At 34.1% G+C, this 15614-nt stretch overlaps 1 protein-coding gene across 22 annotated transcripts in view; it reads left to right on the plus strand.

Moving 5' to 3' along the window:
- ATF7IP (activating transcription factor 7 interacting protein) overlaps nt 1–15614 on the plus strand; it is a 132490-nt gene that overhangs the window by 90787 nt on the left and 26089 nt on the right. For all 22 annotated transcript variants that reach the window (XM_063786353.1, XM_063786361.1, XM_063786359.1 and 19 more), the window contains 4 exons: nt 60–133; nt 706–794; nt 3995–4633; nt 10022–10086. In XM_063786353.1, coding sequence (XP_063642423.1) covers nt 60–133; nt 706–794; nt 3995–4633; nt 10022–10086 — 867 coding nt within the window. The remainder of the gene's footprint in view (nt 1–59; nt 134–705; nt 795–3994; nt 4634–10021; nt 10087–15614) is intronic.

Genomic DNA, 15614 nt, shown 5'->3' on the forward strand with positions numbered 1-15614 from the left:
AAAGATTCCCTGTGTGTTGAGTTTTATTTTTACCTTGATTTTTTTTTTTCCTCCCCCAGCATCCACCCAACCCACCAGTATCACCAGGAAAAACTGTAAATGATGTCAACAGCAATAATAACATGTCTTACAGGTGAGAATTCATAGTCTGTCTAGTTTTTAAAAAACAGAACAAAGTTCTACTTTCTTTATTTGGTCAAAGAATCTTGCAGTGTAATCATGGTATTTATGTAGAAATAAGTGTTTGGTGTACTTGGTTAGTATATTTTCTTTTTCTGCTTCATTATATTGTTCATCTGTGAATAATACTTTTGCTAACTTATTATAAGGCATTCTTTGGTCACTATATATTTCTTTAACCACTTGTCTTAAATAGTATTCTTTCAAGTAATTGAGAAATGCTTCTGTTAAGGGTGAGAAAGACTAATGTCTGTATATATTAGGACCTACTTTTGGTATTCAGGTTAAGTACTGATAACAGACATTAGAATACAAGAGTTAAGACTCTTCCCTAATGCCATAGACCCCAGCATTTAGAAGTCTTTGTGCCAGCTATGCCTCACTGTTTTTGCTTGCAGTTTAGGGTTGTGAAACCCAAGTCTAGCCACCCTTTTTCCCCTGTGGGCCACTGCTTATTCTAGATATCAGTTGGTATTCCCTGAGTGGCATATCTATTGACTATTTGTGTGTATATGTATTTCATAGAAATGCAGGCACAGTGAGACAGATGCTGGAGTCCAAAAGAAATGTAAGCGAGAGTGCACCACCATCCTTTCAAACTCCTGTGAATACAGGTAACTTTTTTTTTAAATACCAAAATACATTTTCTTAGGAATTAAAGGCTTTGGTTCTCTTTTCTTACATTCTTTTGAGGTTGAAATGGATTAAGAAATTGGGCACATTGGTCTAAGTACAAAAATTTTGTTAAAAATTCAGGATCAAACTGGGTATGGTGGCACATGCTTATAGTCTCAGCTACTTAGGAGGCTGAGGAGGATTACCCGAACCCAGGAGTTCAAGTCAGCTTGGGCAACATAATGGAATCCACTTGGTCTCTTAAAACAAAAAAATTTAGGGTCATAGATAAGTATATGTGAAAATACAGTATAGATATTCAAATCTCATTGTAGTAGTTCACAAACTTTCTGGTCTCTAGATCCCTTTACAATCTTAAAAAATTATTAAGAACCCCAGAACTTTTGTTTATGTGGGTTACATCCATTGATATTTATTATCAGTCGAAATGAAGTAGAAATTAAACAGAAATTTAAAAATGTTTTTAAAATGTTTATTCATTTAAAATAATAGTAGGCTGGGCTTGGTCGCTCATGCCTGTAATCCTAGGACTTTGAGAGGCTGAGGCAGGCAGATCACTTGAGGTTAGGAGTTTGAGACCAGCCTGTCCAACATGGTGAAACCCTATCTCTACCAAAATACAAAAATTATCCAGGCATGATGGCTGGTGCCTGTAATCCCAGCTACTCAGGAGGCTGAGGCAGGAGAATTGAGCTTGAACCCGGGAGGTGGAGTTTGCGGTGAGCCGAGATCACGCCACTGCACCCCAGCCTGGGCAACAGAGTGGGACTTCCTCTCAAAAAAAAAAAAATAATAATAATAAATATAAAAATAGATAAAGTAATAGTAAACTCATAATGTCTAACACAAAAAACTTTTTAAAATGAAACTGTGTATTTTCCAAGCTTAAAAATAGCAGCACAAAGAGCATTATTCTCTTACATTTTTTACATATCTCTTTAATACTTTGAGACATTAAGACAGCTAAAGATAGCTTAAAGGTGTGTATACTCATATCTATATCTGCTTTTAGTCTGTTTCAAAATGTTGATTTGGCTGAAGCATATGAAAGAAATCCAGTCTTTTACAAATATATAGATGGAAAAGGGCTAGCCCTTACAGATAATTGTGGATATTCTTCTTTAATACTATCCAGTAGTAGTTTCTTTAAGGTTGGTTGTGAAGTGTAATCTGAAACCACACCAAAGAACTTTTCTAACTCCTCCATTAAAATCCATTTATTGGACAAGCGTGGTGGCTTACGACTGTAATCCCAGCACTTTGGGAGGCCCGAGGCAGGTGGATTGCTTGAACTCAGGAGTTCCGGGCCGGCCGGGGCAACATAGTGAAACTCTCTCTCTACAAAAAATGCAAAAAGTAGCCGGACATGGTGGTGCACAACTGTGGTCCCAGCTACTCAGGAGGCTGAAGTGGAAAGATGGCCTGAGCCCAGGAGGTGTAGGCTGCTGTGAGCCAAGATTGCGCCAGTGTACTCGATCCTGGGCGCTAGAGGCAAACCTTGTCTTAGAAAAAAAAAAAAAATCCATTCCTCTATCTTGCACTTGGATGGAGTTTTACTAATATTATTCATTGATCATTTGAAAACTATTCACCAAGTTATGCAAATCTTCCAAATGACACATTTTATTAATAAATATTATTTTTAAAAATTACATTTACTGATTTTACTATCAGTTCTACTCAGAGAAGTATTTTAAGGATTTAGGGAGCTGTCATGCTTTCAATGACAGATACAAGTTTTTTCTAATGTTCTTAGTTTTGCTTTAAAACCCAAATGTTATTATTGCTGATAAATACAGTTGGGCTTTTTTCTTTGAAGTGACTGGCTTACCTAGTTTATTTTTAAGAAAAGATCTTCAAAATACCCACACGTGAATTATCAGTGTGTCTATAGGTCATTCATTCAAGTAAAAATAGTGTTTCATGGGAAAGACTGCTAGTTGAGTTTATAGCTCAGTTGCACAAGCATTTTTCCTTAACTATCCTACTTTGGCACGCAGTAGTTGTCTTATATGTACTGCCTATTTCTTCACATGGAATATTAAGAAAAGAACCCCTATTCAAAGGTTGAGATATAATAAAGTTAATAGTTTTTACCGCTGTATCATGGGGATTCTTAAGTAAAACTGACTTTGTTTTTTACTGTAAGCATGTGATGAAGAATGCAGCGATGTTTGGTCCCATTATACTACCTTGATTTTTGTACTAAAGCATCAGAAGTTTTACTCAGCATTGCTTTTGCTCCATTGGTGCAAATGTCTGCTCATTTAAACAGTCAAATAATGTCTCATTGTTATGAAAATAGTTTTGACATTGCAAACTCCCTGAAAGGGTCTCAGAAAACCCCAGGCACCCCGCTGGACCACACTTTGAGAAACTGCTGCTCTAGTGAACCTGTTATTTTTGGAAAGACTATAAATCAGTGAGAAAGAAGTTTGGTCATGTATTTTAAACCTGTTCCAATGAGAATAAACACAAGTAGTTGAAAATTATTATAAAACTAGTGACCAGCATTTGTATTTTCTCTGTTCTTCTGTATATGCTACCTCATTTCTTCTTAATTCATCTGTCATCTTCGCTCAGTGCTGTTTTCCATATCATACAATGTCAGTAGGGTGTCAGTAGAGGGAATCTCCCCTCAATAGTTCCTCTCCCAAGGAATTCATTCAAACTTGATCCAAAGATACAGACATGGTTCAAATAATAAAATACGATGAGTAAGCCTACCTGTTATTCATTAATGGTCATGACTCTTTTTAGATTTACTATTTGAGTTTATATATTACTTGTGTTGTAAGGCATTTATAATGTTTTTAATGTAGTTTCAAAAATATATATTTTTAGTTAACTTTTTAGTATTTTTTATTTGTTTACTAGTTAGGTACTCTAAAGTGATTATAGTAATTTTCAGAGACCGTTTTGATCCTCAGTAGTCTTGCATATTAATCATCAATCATGTGCTGTTTTTGTAATTTACTAAAACTACATGCAAAATGCTTCTATGAATTTAATTCTAAATTAAATTTTGGAATTTAAATCTGGAAAAAAATTTCATGATAAAAGACTTTACAGTCTTTGCAATGTATTACGCAATGTATTTAATTTGTATCTGTCATATTTTCTTAGTTGATAAATTAATATAACCGTTTAAACTGAGGCTTCTGTTTTCTTTCTATAGTATCTTCAACCAATCTTGTCACTCCTCCAGCAGTTGTCAGTAGTCAACCTAAATTGCAGACTCCAGTGACTTCGGGTTCCCTCACAGCAACGTCAGTTCTTCCTGCACCCAATACAGCTACTGTAGTTGCTACTACTCAGGTGCCTAGTGGAAATCCCCAGCCTACAATCTCTTTACAGCCTTTGCCAGTGATTTTGCATGTACCTGTTGCAGTATCCTCCCAGCCTCAGCTTCTACAGAGCCATCCAGGGACTTTGGTGACTAATCAACCATCTGGCAATGTTGAATTCATTTCTGTGCAAAGCCCACCTACAGTGAGTGGTCTTACCAAAAATCCAGTATCCTTGCCATCCTTGCCAAATCCCACTAAACCAAACAACGTTCCTTCTGTGCCCAGTCCTAGTATTCAAAGGAACCCTACTGCCAGTGCTGCACCATTGGGAACAACACTTGCTGTGCAGGCTGTTCCAACGGCACACTCTATTGTACAAGCCACAAGGACTTCTTTACCCACAGTGGGCCCATCAGGACTCTATAGTCCATCAACTAATCGAGGTCCTATACAGATGAAAATTCCAATTTCTGCATTTAGTACTTCATCTGCTGCAGAACAGAACAGCAATACCACCCCAAGAATTGGTAAGTCACCATGTAGGTTTAATACTAGAAATGCAAGCATCTTAATAGCCTTGTAATGATTGAACTTTTTTTTTCTAAGTGGCTAGCGTTATTGGAAGAGCAAAATAAATAGAATTTTCTTGATTATTTTTAGTAATTTTTTAGATACCTGAGAGAAATGATGTTGCTAAAATGGGGCTTGAGAGGGGTTTTATTTTGAATTAGAAGTTAGTATCTGTGTTTTATCTTTTAGTAATTTTCCTAAGTTTGGTGAATTTTTAATTTATGGCTTTGTGGCAGGCATTATGAGTTACTTTTATGATACATTTGCCAGCAATATCGTTTAAAACATTTTAAAGTATCAAATTTACATAATATATGCTTTTAAGAAAAAAAGACACGTTTATGTTCCTTACCCATTTGGAAAATCCTTTGTGCACTCATTCATAGCTTCCAAATTTGAACAACTTAAAAATAAGTTTTTCTTTCACATTTGCTATAAAATGTTTGAGTCCTTCTTGTTTTATCTTTTCTGTGTTTTCCCATATGACATATTATATGATTGTTTGTATTTTACTTAGAAATATTGCAAAAAGGAGCACTTGATTATACCTGTTTAAAATCTGCCAAACTCTGTGTCTTCCTAGTTCCTAGAAAGAGTTTGTTTTGTATGCATTCTTGAACTTGCTTATTCTTCATTTCTGACTTCACATTTATGCGCACTACTTTTGGAAAGTCAGGCAAGGGTAGGCATCATGTGTCTAGTAAAATTGCTACAGTATTTTTCTTATTGATGTTGTAAGTGACCATGTAATATAGGAAACAAATTCTAAAGTACAAAATTACTTTTATAAGTGAGATGTACAAGCCTTAGTTTTTATTTGTCATATAGCCATTACTAGTGTAGTTACTCCCTAAGTGTTTTCTCATATAAAATAATGACGGTATTTCACAGAGTTGTTAAGAAAGTAAATGAATGGCAGATCAAAATTAATGTTGGATTGAAGCTGGATATCACTCATCATTATCATATTTATAAGAATAAACTAATGTTTTATATGAAAGTGTAATTATTATTTATAGTATTTACAATTTAAATGTTTGCATAGTACAGGGCAAATGTTTGTTAGTGTTATCTGCTACCACATTATTTTTTGGATATTCTTTCATGTTTACAACACTAAAAGAGATGCTTACTTTTAACTGAGGTCAGTGGACATACAAGATTTTTGGGTGATAGTTTATTTTTCTGTAACTTCTTTTTCTTTTAGTTCTTAGTATTTTTTAATGTCAGATGATTTAGTGATGGACATTGTTTTATGTGATTTTGGGTTTTCCTCCTTATGAAATTTTGAGGCAAAGTTGACATTGTTTTAAATTCATGGTCATGAGATGAGATATATTCTTAAATAGAGAACTTTTCCTGAAAAACCATGGCTTGAAAGGAAATATTCTAAGAGTATTTTGTTTAATGTCATGCTTGTACTCCAAACACTTCTAAAAGTGTCAGAATTATAATTTCATTATTCTGTTCTCTTACAATTTTTATAGAAAGGATATATTCCCCAAATTATCTGGTTGATGTACACTATTAGTAATTCATGTCAGTCTGTTTCATTTGACTATTCTTAACTTTTTTATATAAAAGTAAGTTTTCACAATCATTAATTGGTATAGCATTCTGAGATAATGTACAATTATTTCTAAACATAAAATTGTATATTTTAACATGTACATTTATATATTTTTAATATGTAATTATATCAAGATCTTCATTTCAAGTTCCATTTAGAATGCTTACCTACATTTGATAATGAATAAATGTGAATGACAAGCTTTGTATTTTTTTCATAATGCTAACTAAAATGAGATCTTATGAATTTGCTTATTCTTCATTTCTGACTTTATTAATAAATTATTACTTATAATATGTTATTTGATCAGGTATAATTTCAGCAGTGCCATAAATGACGTTAAAGTAGGCATTTGGCTTTTTAGGATTCCCAAAACCTAAACTGAAACCAAACTTCGGTACATCTCTACTACATTTAGTAGCTTGTGATTAATTAATTAGGTTATATAATTAAAATTTTCTAAGCTCTATACTTATGTGGGTATTATGTTTACTTAAAAGAACATATGCTATATGTTCATGCATTTGTATGTATTTTATTGTAGCTAAGTATATCCTTATGGATTTTAAATCAGTATTTTCTGTTTATAGTGAGGTAAATGTCCTCCTAAGGGCTTGGAAATTTAAAGCTCAAACTATAGCTAATTTCATTCATTCACAAAGTAATGAATGTCTATATTATCTTAGGTTCTTTAGATACACAGAAATGTATAAAATAGTCACTATGATCTCACCAAGCTTACAATCAAATAGGGAATGTGGTAAGTAAATAACTAATTAATTATAAATGTGATGAGTGTTAGAATTTGCAGGTTTTTGTGAGAGGACAAAAGAGAACATGGGAAATCTGGAAAGATATGAAGTAATGAACAGAAGAATGGGGGAAATACGGTTAAAGGGTTTTTGTAGGGGGTAATGTGACATCCATGAACCCTGGTTACAGTATGGAGAATGGTTTGGAATGGGTAAGAATAGTGTTAGGAAGACCAATTAAGAGGCTGGAGGCTCTTGTACTGTACAAGATGAGAGATGGTGGTATGAAAGAGATTTAAAAGTTATTTAAGAGGTAGCATTGGCAGTACTTGGTAATTAATAAAAGTTTAGATGTGTGGAAGAGATGGAGAACTCAAAGATGACTCAGCTTTCTAAGACATTGTTAAATGCTGTTCCATTTACTAAACTAGACATTAAAAAAAGAGCAGATTTGGGGGAAAGTTATATACAATCCATATGCAATGTACACTCTCAGATTTCGTTAAACATCTTGTTCTAAGACTATATAAAACTAGAGTTGGCTAGGCATGGTGGCTTATGCCTGTAATACCAGCACTTTGGGAGGCTGAGGCAGGAGGATGGCTTGAGCTCAGGAGCTCGCCACCAGCCTTGCAATATAGTGAGACCCCCATCTGTACAAAAAATAAAAAATTAGCTTGGCATGGTGATACATGCCTGCAGTCCCAGCTACCCAGGAGGCCGAAGCAGGAGGATTGCTTGAACCCAGGAGGTCAAGGCTGCAGTGAGCCATGGTCGTGCCACTGCACTCCAGCCTGGGCAACAGAGGAAGTCCCTGTCTCAGAAAGAAAAACAAAAAAACGAGAGTTTAAACACAGCAATTATTTCTTCAACCATTTCTTCAAGGACATAATTAAATGAGCGAAGTGTTTGCCTTTTTTATGTTCATACTATTATCCAGAGCTACTAAGAGATAACTGCCAGTTTAACTCCTGTAAAGTGCTTTTTAATTTTATTTACTTTTATTTGTATTTTTATGGAGACGTATTCCATATGATAGGATTTTAAGCTATAATTTCTTATTTTACATCCTGACCAGTTTTGTTGCTTGATAGATGGAGTTATAATATTTATATCCAGAAGTCATCCAAGGTAGATCTTGTAGAAGAAAGGAAAAGCAATGCAATGGAACTATAAGATGTTACATTAAGAATCAAGGGAAAAAATCTGTAATAACGGGCAAGGAATGTTAGTTGAGAATCTAGAATAAGGAATATTATTACAGTTTTGTGAATAATTAACTTATAGCTCTGAGGCAATTAGGTCTAAGAGAGAATCATGCTGGGTAACAAAGAAATGTGTGTGTAACCTTTTATTAAGCAGTCTAAATCTTTCTTGCATCTTTAGGAATTTTCTTATATGAAAATGTTATGACAAAAAATAAAAATGAGGCCAGGTATGTTGGCTCATGCCTATAATCCCAGCACTTTGGGAGGCTGAGGCAGGTGGATCACTTGAGGCCAGAAGATTGAGACCAGCCTGGCCAGCATGATGAAAGCAGGTCTTTACTAAGTAAACAAAAATTAGCCAGGCATGGTGGCACACACTGGTAGTCCCAGCTACTCAGGAGGCTGAGACGTGAGAATCTCTTAAACCTGGGAGATGGAGGTTGCAGTGAGCCAAGATTGTGCCACTGCACTCTCGCCTGGGTGACAGCAAGACTCTGTCTCAAAAAGAAAAAAAATAATAAATAAAATAAAGAATTAAAAAATAAAAATACAAAAGTGAAACTTCCTCATCTACTTTTTATGTAAAGTTATCTTTTATTTTGATTTGAAGATGGAAGTGTTTCAAATGCAAATGAATGTATTTTAACATTGTATATAAAAACCTTTGGTAGTAATCACTGATATTTTGGTAATATCACCTAGTGTATCTTAAGACTCCACTGTGTAACATCAGTAGCCTAAAATTAGTTTTGTTAGTCTTTCAGGAACTTCATAGTCCAAAACAGATGCTCATTTGTAATAAATGAGGTAATTTGAATATATTTTTAAATAAATAGATAATATATTAATATTCTTCTTACAAAAAGAAAGTAATTCAGATAAGGTAGGAGAAATCAAAGGGCATTCTTTTTACTTCTGTACCCTGGAATACTTCTCTTTTAACAGGTGAATATTAACCCAACTTGATTTTTTAGACATACAGACTTATATATATACATATGGGAATACATAGGTAGTTTAACTTCCTGTATTTTTTTAAACATAAATTGTTTACTCTGTATGCATTCTGAAGATTTGCAAATGAAAGGAATGCCATAGTTTGACCAAGAGGGTTTTATCTCCAGAAAGAAAGGATGGGCTGTTTCAGCATTTAAAAACTCCATGTTACCAAACAGGAAACCCTAAATAATCTCAATAGGTGCAAAAAACCTTTGATAAAATTTAATACATTCTCTCTTTTCCTCCCATTAGAAACTGGGACAAAATATACTTTGTTTATTTTCTGTGCTGTTCTGAAAGTAACATTTTTTAACTGCGAACTCATTACAAGTTAGTTGAAAAATGAACAAAGAAAGAAAAATCACCGATGATTGAACTACTGAGAAATACACATGTGTATTTTCTTGGATTTACTGCAACTGTTTCTACTGAATTTATTGGAAACATTTTTGACATACTAAATTTTTTTCTCCAAAAGAACATAGTGTGGAGGAATTATATTTTGTTTAACTATTTCCTCATGTTAGAACATTTAAGTTATGTGTATCTTAAATTATTTCCATGAGATACTGCTTAGAGTTAAAATTGCTGGGCCAGTGGAAAGTTTTTTTTAATCTGTATTGTGATCTGTATAGTCATCTGTATGGTATCTGAAAGATACTATAGCAGTGATCTGTGAATTTGAGTTTTTATTTATGTATGTGACATGTTGACGGAAAAGTAGTTGGAGAAAACTACATGAATTGTTTCATATAAAGCAACTTAACTTTTTACATTTTGTAGATGTTTTTAAAAATGGCTTTTTTTACTTTTCAGAAAACCAGACAAACAAAACAATAGATGCTTCTGTCAGTAAGAAAGCAGCTGATAGCACATCACAGGTAAGATTTTTCCTTCTTCTTCAAAGTAAAATCCTAATTATGGTCCACAGGAAAATGAATTTTCATCATTCTTTGATTGAATGAAAATTGTTCTATGTGTGTTTTTTATAACTATCCAAACATTGTCTCACAGCTTCTCTGTAATGTTTGACAAGAATTGAGGTTTTTGTGTTTTGTCTTGTTTTGTTTTTGCATAGCAGTTCTCTTAGAGGTAATAATTAGTTTATTCTATTAACTGACTGATTTGATTAATACAATTGACAGTCCAGTCATTTGCCTTTACATACTGTAAAGATTGTCTGCAAAAAGAAAACACATGTAATTTCTTCCAGGTACATCTTTTTTAAGAGTGTCTCATTGATTTACCTTCACTTGTACCACACTCTACCCCTACCACCTTTTTAATTTCCCCAAAGGTAATCAGAAATACCTTTTGAGGAAGAATTTTTTGTCTGTCTGCTTGTTTACTAGCACTTTGCCAGTCTTTGTACTTTTTCATATTAAATCTTAACCACCCGGTAATAGAATAACTACTTCTTTCCTGTATTAACAGTGTTCTTCCTTGTTCTTTATGGCTTTAGGTGTAGTGAATTTATAGTGATTAGATTGTTGATAGTTTTATTTTATTTTCTTCACTTCCTTTGAATCATTTCAAGGAGCTCATATATTCCCAGCAGAACAAAAATCTCGAGCATGTCAGGCATGAAAAAATGACAAGAATTTTAAAACAAGGGCATCATTTGATCTTTAAATATGACTATTTTCTTTAAAAACGATGGATTTTGACCAACCTAGATGTACACCATAGTTTATAGATCAAATAAAAGCTATTAAAAATATCTTAACTTCTTACAAATGTTAGCAGTCTTTGTGTGCAGTATTAGAGATTAAAGTTGTGATTGTTTCTGAGCATGTCTTGTGGGTTATAACTATGTTTTCAATTAAAATTATAAGATTGAGATACTTTCTGGAAGATGTATAGAAAATGTTGATATATTCAGTGATACTTAAGTGACATTTATAGGAAGTCTAGTTAAACTTTAAACAAAGGATTTATGAACATCTCTACTTCCCTCAGTGAGTTTTTTTTTTTTAACAAGTAATATTTTCAAGGAAAGGAAAATAGACATTATGATGGCTGTCTTTTGTCCTTTTGTAAATGGTGGTTCTTCTAGAGCTGTGCTATCTAATATGATAGCCACTAGTCACATGTAGCTATTTAAATTAAATTAAAAATTTAGTTCTTCAGTCAAAATAACCCCATTTCAAGGTTCAGTAGCTACAAATGGCTAGTGGCTAGCATATTGGACCACACAGATACAGACTGTTTTCATCATTGCAAAAAGTTGTATTGAACTCTATTGTATAGAATATTTTGCTGAAATATAGTATATGTGGCTGGGCATGGTGTCTCACACCTATAATCCTAGCACTTTGGGAGGCCGAGGCAGGCAGATAACCTGAGGTCAGGAGTTCAAGACCAGCCTGGCCAACATGGGGAAACCGCAACTTTACTAAAAAGACAAAAATTTGCCTGGTGTGGTGACGGGCACCTGTAATCCCAGCTACTTGGGAGGCTGAGGCAGGAGAATTGCTGGAACCCAGGAGGGCGGAGGTTGCAGTGAGCTGAGATCATACCACTTTACTCCAGCCTGGGTGAAAGAGCGAAACTCTGTCCCATCTCAAAAAAAAAAAAAAAAAGAAATATAATATATGTAACATCATAAATATATAAATGAAATTAAAATGGATATAATATAAGACATTTGAGGTGGGGTGTAGTGGCTCACGTCTATAATCCCGGCACTTTGGGAGGTGAAGACAGGAGGATCACTTGAGCCCAGGAGGTCGAAACCAACCTGGGCAGCAAAGTGAGACTCCGTCTCTATAAAAAAGAAGAAACTTAAAAAAAAAAAAAGACACTTGAAACAGGAATTGACTTCATCAGAAAGCAAAGCAATAGTACAACTTAATATTAAGCTCTCAATAGATATTTTATTTGGCTTCAAGGAAGAGGAATTTAATATCTGAGTATAAAAAAATGCATACAAGCAGTTTGAGCAGCTAGCCTGCTGAAGCAATGCCTTATCAAAAATAACAAAGTTTCAGTTTTGAATCAGTGTCAATTATGTATATGAATAATAAATATAATTACAGGAGTTTTACTGTGTAATAAGAAACCATAATGGAAGTATATATGTGCTTTCAGTTATGAAGTTATGCTTGTCAGCCAGAATTTTTTGAAACAAATATCATTTTTGTTATTGTGATGAATACCTTTATTAATGTTACACTGTTGACTAAGAAGTTGTTATCTTTTTACCCTAATGTGCACCTTGCTAGCAGATAGAAACTAGTGTGAAACAGGTAGCCTGTGATTCTTTGAATTGTCACATTTTAAGTACAATTGGCTAACTTCATTTTTCTGTCCCAATCCTACTTAGTTGTACTTGTTAACACTTTAAGGCTATTTAGATCAGAAGAAATCTGGATGTCTCAGGCCAGGTGCAGTGGCTTACACCTATAATCCCAGCACTTTGGGAGGCCAAGACAGGCAGATCACTTGAGGTCAGGAGTTCGAGACCAGGCTGGCCAACATGTCTCTACTAAAAGTACAAAAATTAGCTGGGCGTGGTGGTGCACGCTTGTAATCCCAGCTACTTGGGAGGCTGAGGCAGGAGGATCACTTGAACCTGGGAAGAGGAGGTTGCGGTTGCCAAGCCAAGATAATGCCACTGCATTCCAGCCTGGGTGACAGAATGAGACTGTCTCAAAAAAAAAAACAAAACTTGGACATCTAGTGTGGAAATGCTTGTGAGCTGTAGTTAATTAGCAAATGATGAAATATGTAAAATACTCTCTTTCTGTAGTTGTTAAATGAAGATTTATCTGCTATCCCCAAATAAGTATTTATTAACATATTGCATATAATTTATTATTGTATATTTTATTACTATATATTTTATATAATGAATTATTGTTTTATATAGTGAAAAACAAATTTATTCAAATTATCAACATAAGCTATAAAATAGTGTTGCTATCTGTAATTGTTGTTTTGAAGGACTCAAGATTCACCTTTAAGTTTGCTGATTTGCTAGAAGGATTTCATAAGACCCAGTAGTAGGTTATACTCACCATTATGATTTGTCACAGCAAAAGGTGTAGAGCAAGAGCAACAGGGAAAAAAATTTGCAGAGTTGAAGTTCAGAGAGATCAGGCAAAGACTTCCAAGTCGTCTGTCTGGGATCGCACAGAATTTGTTTTTTCTCTGGCTTATTAACCTTAGAGACATGTGCCAAGAGTCTTCCCAGAGAAGCCTGACTGAGTCTCAGGGTCTGAGGTTTTTTGGAGGTCTGGTCACATAGTGACATTTTTCTATATAAGTGGCCATGGCATTGGAAACTCAGGATCCCAACAATGAAACCCAAGTGTACATCATCAATCTTCATTCACTGTTCAGAGTGTATATAAGAGAATTAATTGTTAACATGACTTCCAAGGGCAACGTTCTTGATAACTAACCAAGTCTCAATTATGGTTCCAAGTTCCCTTGGAGAGATGTGCAAGGAATGAACAACCAGCTCTTCTGCGTTAACTCTTTCTTCACATTTGCTGAAGTGTGCCTTTCAAGTATGTTCTTGTTTCATTACAAAAAAGCTACAAAGCCAATATATTTGCTCTCTTGAAATTTTCTTAGTGTTTGCTTATTGAGACTGGTCATTTTGGAAAACGACACATGATTAGCTAAGTTTTTAATAAAATTTCTACTGTTAAAAACTATTTGATATAATTTTTTAATGATTTCAAACTGAAGGTTTCAGTTTGTAAAAACATAAACGTGTTTCTGATTAGATTTCTCAGACAATGTTTTGTCAGGAAAAGATGTAAAGATACATGTATATGTATACATGTCTGTGTTTGTTCATTTCCACCTGGTGGCATAGAAATAATAAGGTCTACATTCAGACAGCCTGGAGCCTGTCACTTAATAGTGGGTGCTTTGGCAAGTTATTGAACACTTTAGATTTTTCACTTATAAAGTAGAGCTAGAGCTAGTACTTACCACATAGAAATATTGGGAAGAGTAAATGTGTTAATGCATGTAAAGCATTTAGCAGAGTCTAATTGGAGTAGTGCTAGCTATCATGACTATCTTATAAATGTAGTTAATAGTTATGGAAATAATTACCAATTTTATTTGTCAAAAAAGAAAGTCTATTCAGGAAACTACTTGTAGTATATGATAATAAATTGTATCTGTCAGTTTATGATCAATAAAAATCATAATTTATCATTAGGTCATTGCTTGTAGATCTTCTTGATCTATATAAGCATTTAATGATACACATATTCCTCTGAGCACTGCTTTGCCTGCATTCCATAAATTTTCATGTGTTGCATTTTTATTTCATGTAGTTCCTTGTCATTTCCTTTTGGGTCCTGGGTTGTTTAGTTAGTAATTTGTTTAATTTCATAATATTTGGGGATTTTGCAAATTTTTTATTACTGATTTTTCATTTAATGCTATTGGATTTAGAAAATATCCTCTGTATGACTTTGTTACTTTTACACAAATTAAATATGTGTTATAAAGCCCCATCTATGGTATATATCTTAGTGAATGTACCATTGCACTTGAAAAGAGTATGCTGCTATTGGGTGTAATGTTTTATAAATGTCAATATAGCATGGTTAGTAGTGTAATTTGGATTATTTGTATGTTTACTGATTATTGCCTTTTGCTGTAGTGGTTTTATCTATTACTAAGAGTGGTATGATTGTGAATCGATTTCTTCCTTTAATTTTGTCAGTTTTGCTTCATAGGTTTTGACACTGTATTACATGGTGTTTTTTATGTATAATTTGTAATCTTGCCATACTTTTATCATTATAAAGTTTCCCTCTTTGTCTCTCTGATATTAACATAGTTACAGCAGCATTTTTTTTTTAACTCTTAAAGAAAAAAGTTTAATTGAGTCACAGTTCCACAGGGCTTGGGAGGCCTCAGGAAACTTATAGTCATGGCACAAGGGGAAGCAAACATGTCCTTCTTCACATAAGGGCAAGGAGGAAAGAATGAGAGCAGAGCAAAGCGGGAAGCCCCTTATAAAACCATCAGACCTTGTGAGAACTTACTATGAGAATAGCATGGGGGAAACTGCCCCCATGATTCAGTTACCTCCCACCCAGTCCCTCCCAGCACACATGGAAATTATCAGAACTACAATTCAAGATGAGATTTGGGTGGAGACATAGCCAAACCATATAAGGAGGTAGGACCCTATATTCATTATCTTGCTAATTTTCTAAGTTACCTGTGTGTATAGAGTTTAAGAAATGATCATTGGAAAAAGGCAATGATGCTCTTGGAGGAATGCAGATCTAACAATTGAATGTTTAAAACCAATATTCCATGTATATTGTATTAAAAGCCTTTAGAATAAAAGTATCTATCCATATTTATTTTTTAAAGCCAAAGTGTATATTAGTGCCACATATATCGTATAGCCTTATAGTGTAGTATT

Source organism: Pan troglodytes, chromosome 10 (assembly GCF_028858775.2).
Source record: "Pan troglodytes isolate AG18354 chromosome 10, NHGRI_mPanTro3-v2.0_pri, whole genome shotgun sequence".
Classification (NCBI taxonomy): domain Eukaryota; kingdom Metazoa; phylum Chordata; class Mammalia; order Primates; family Hominidae; genus Pan; species Pan troglodytes.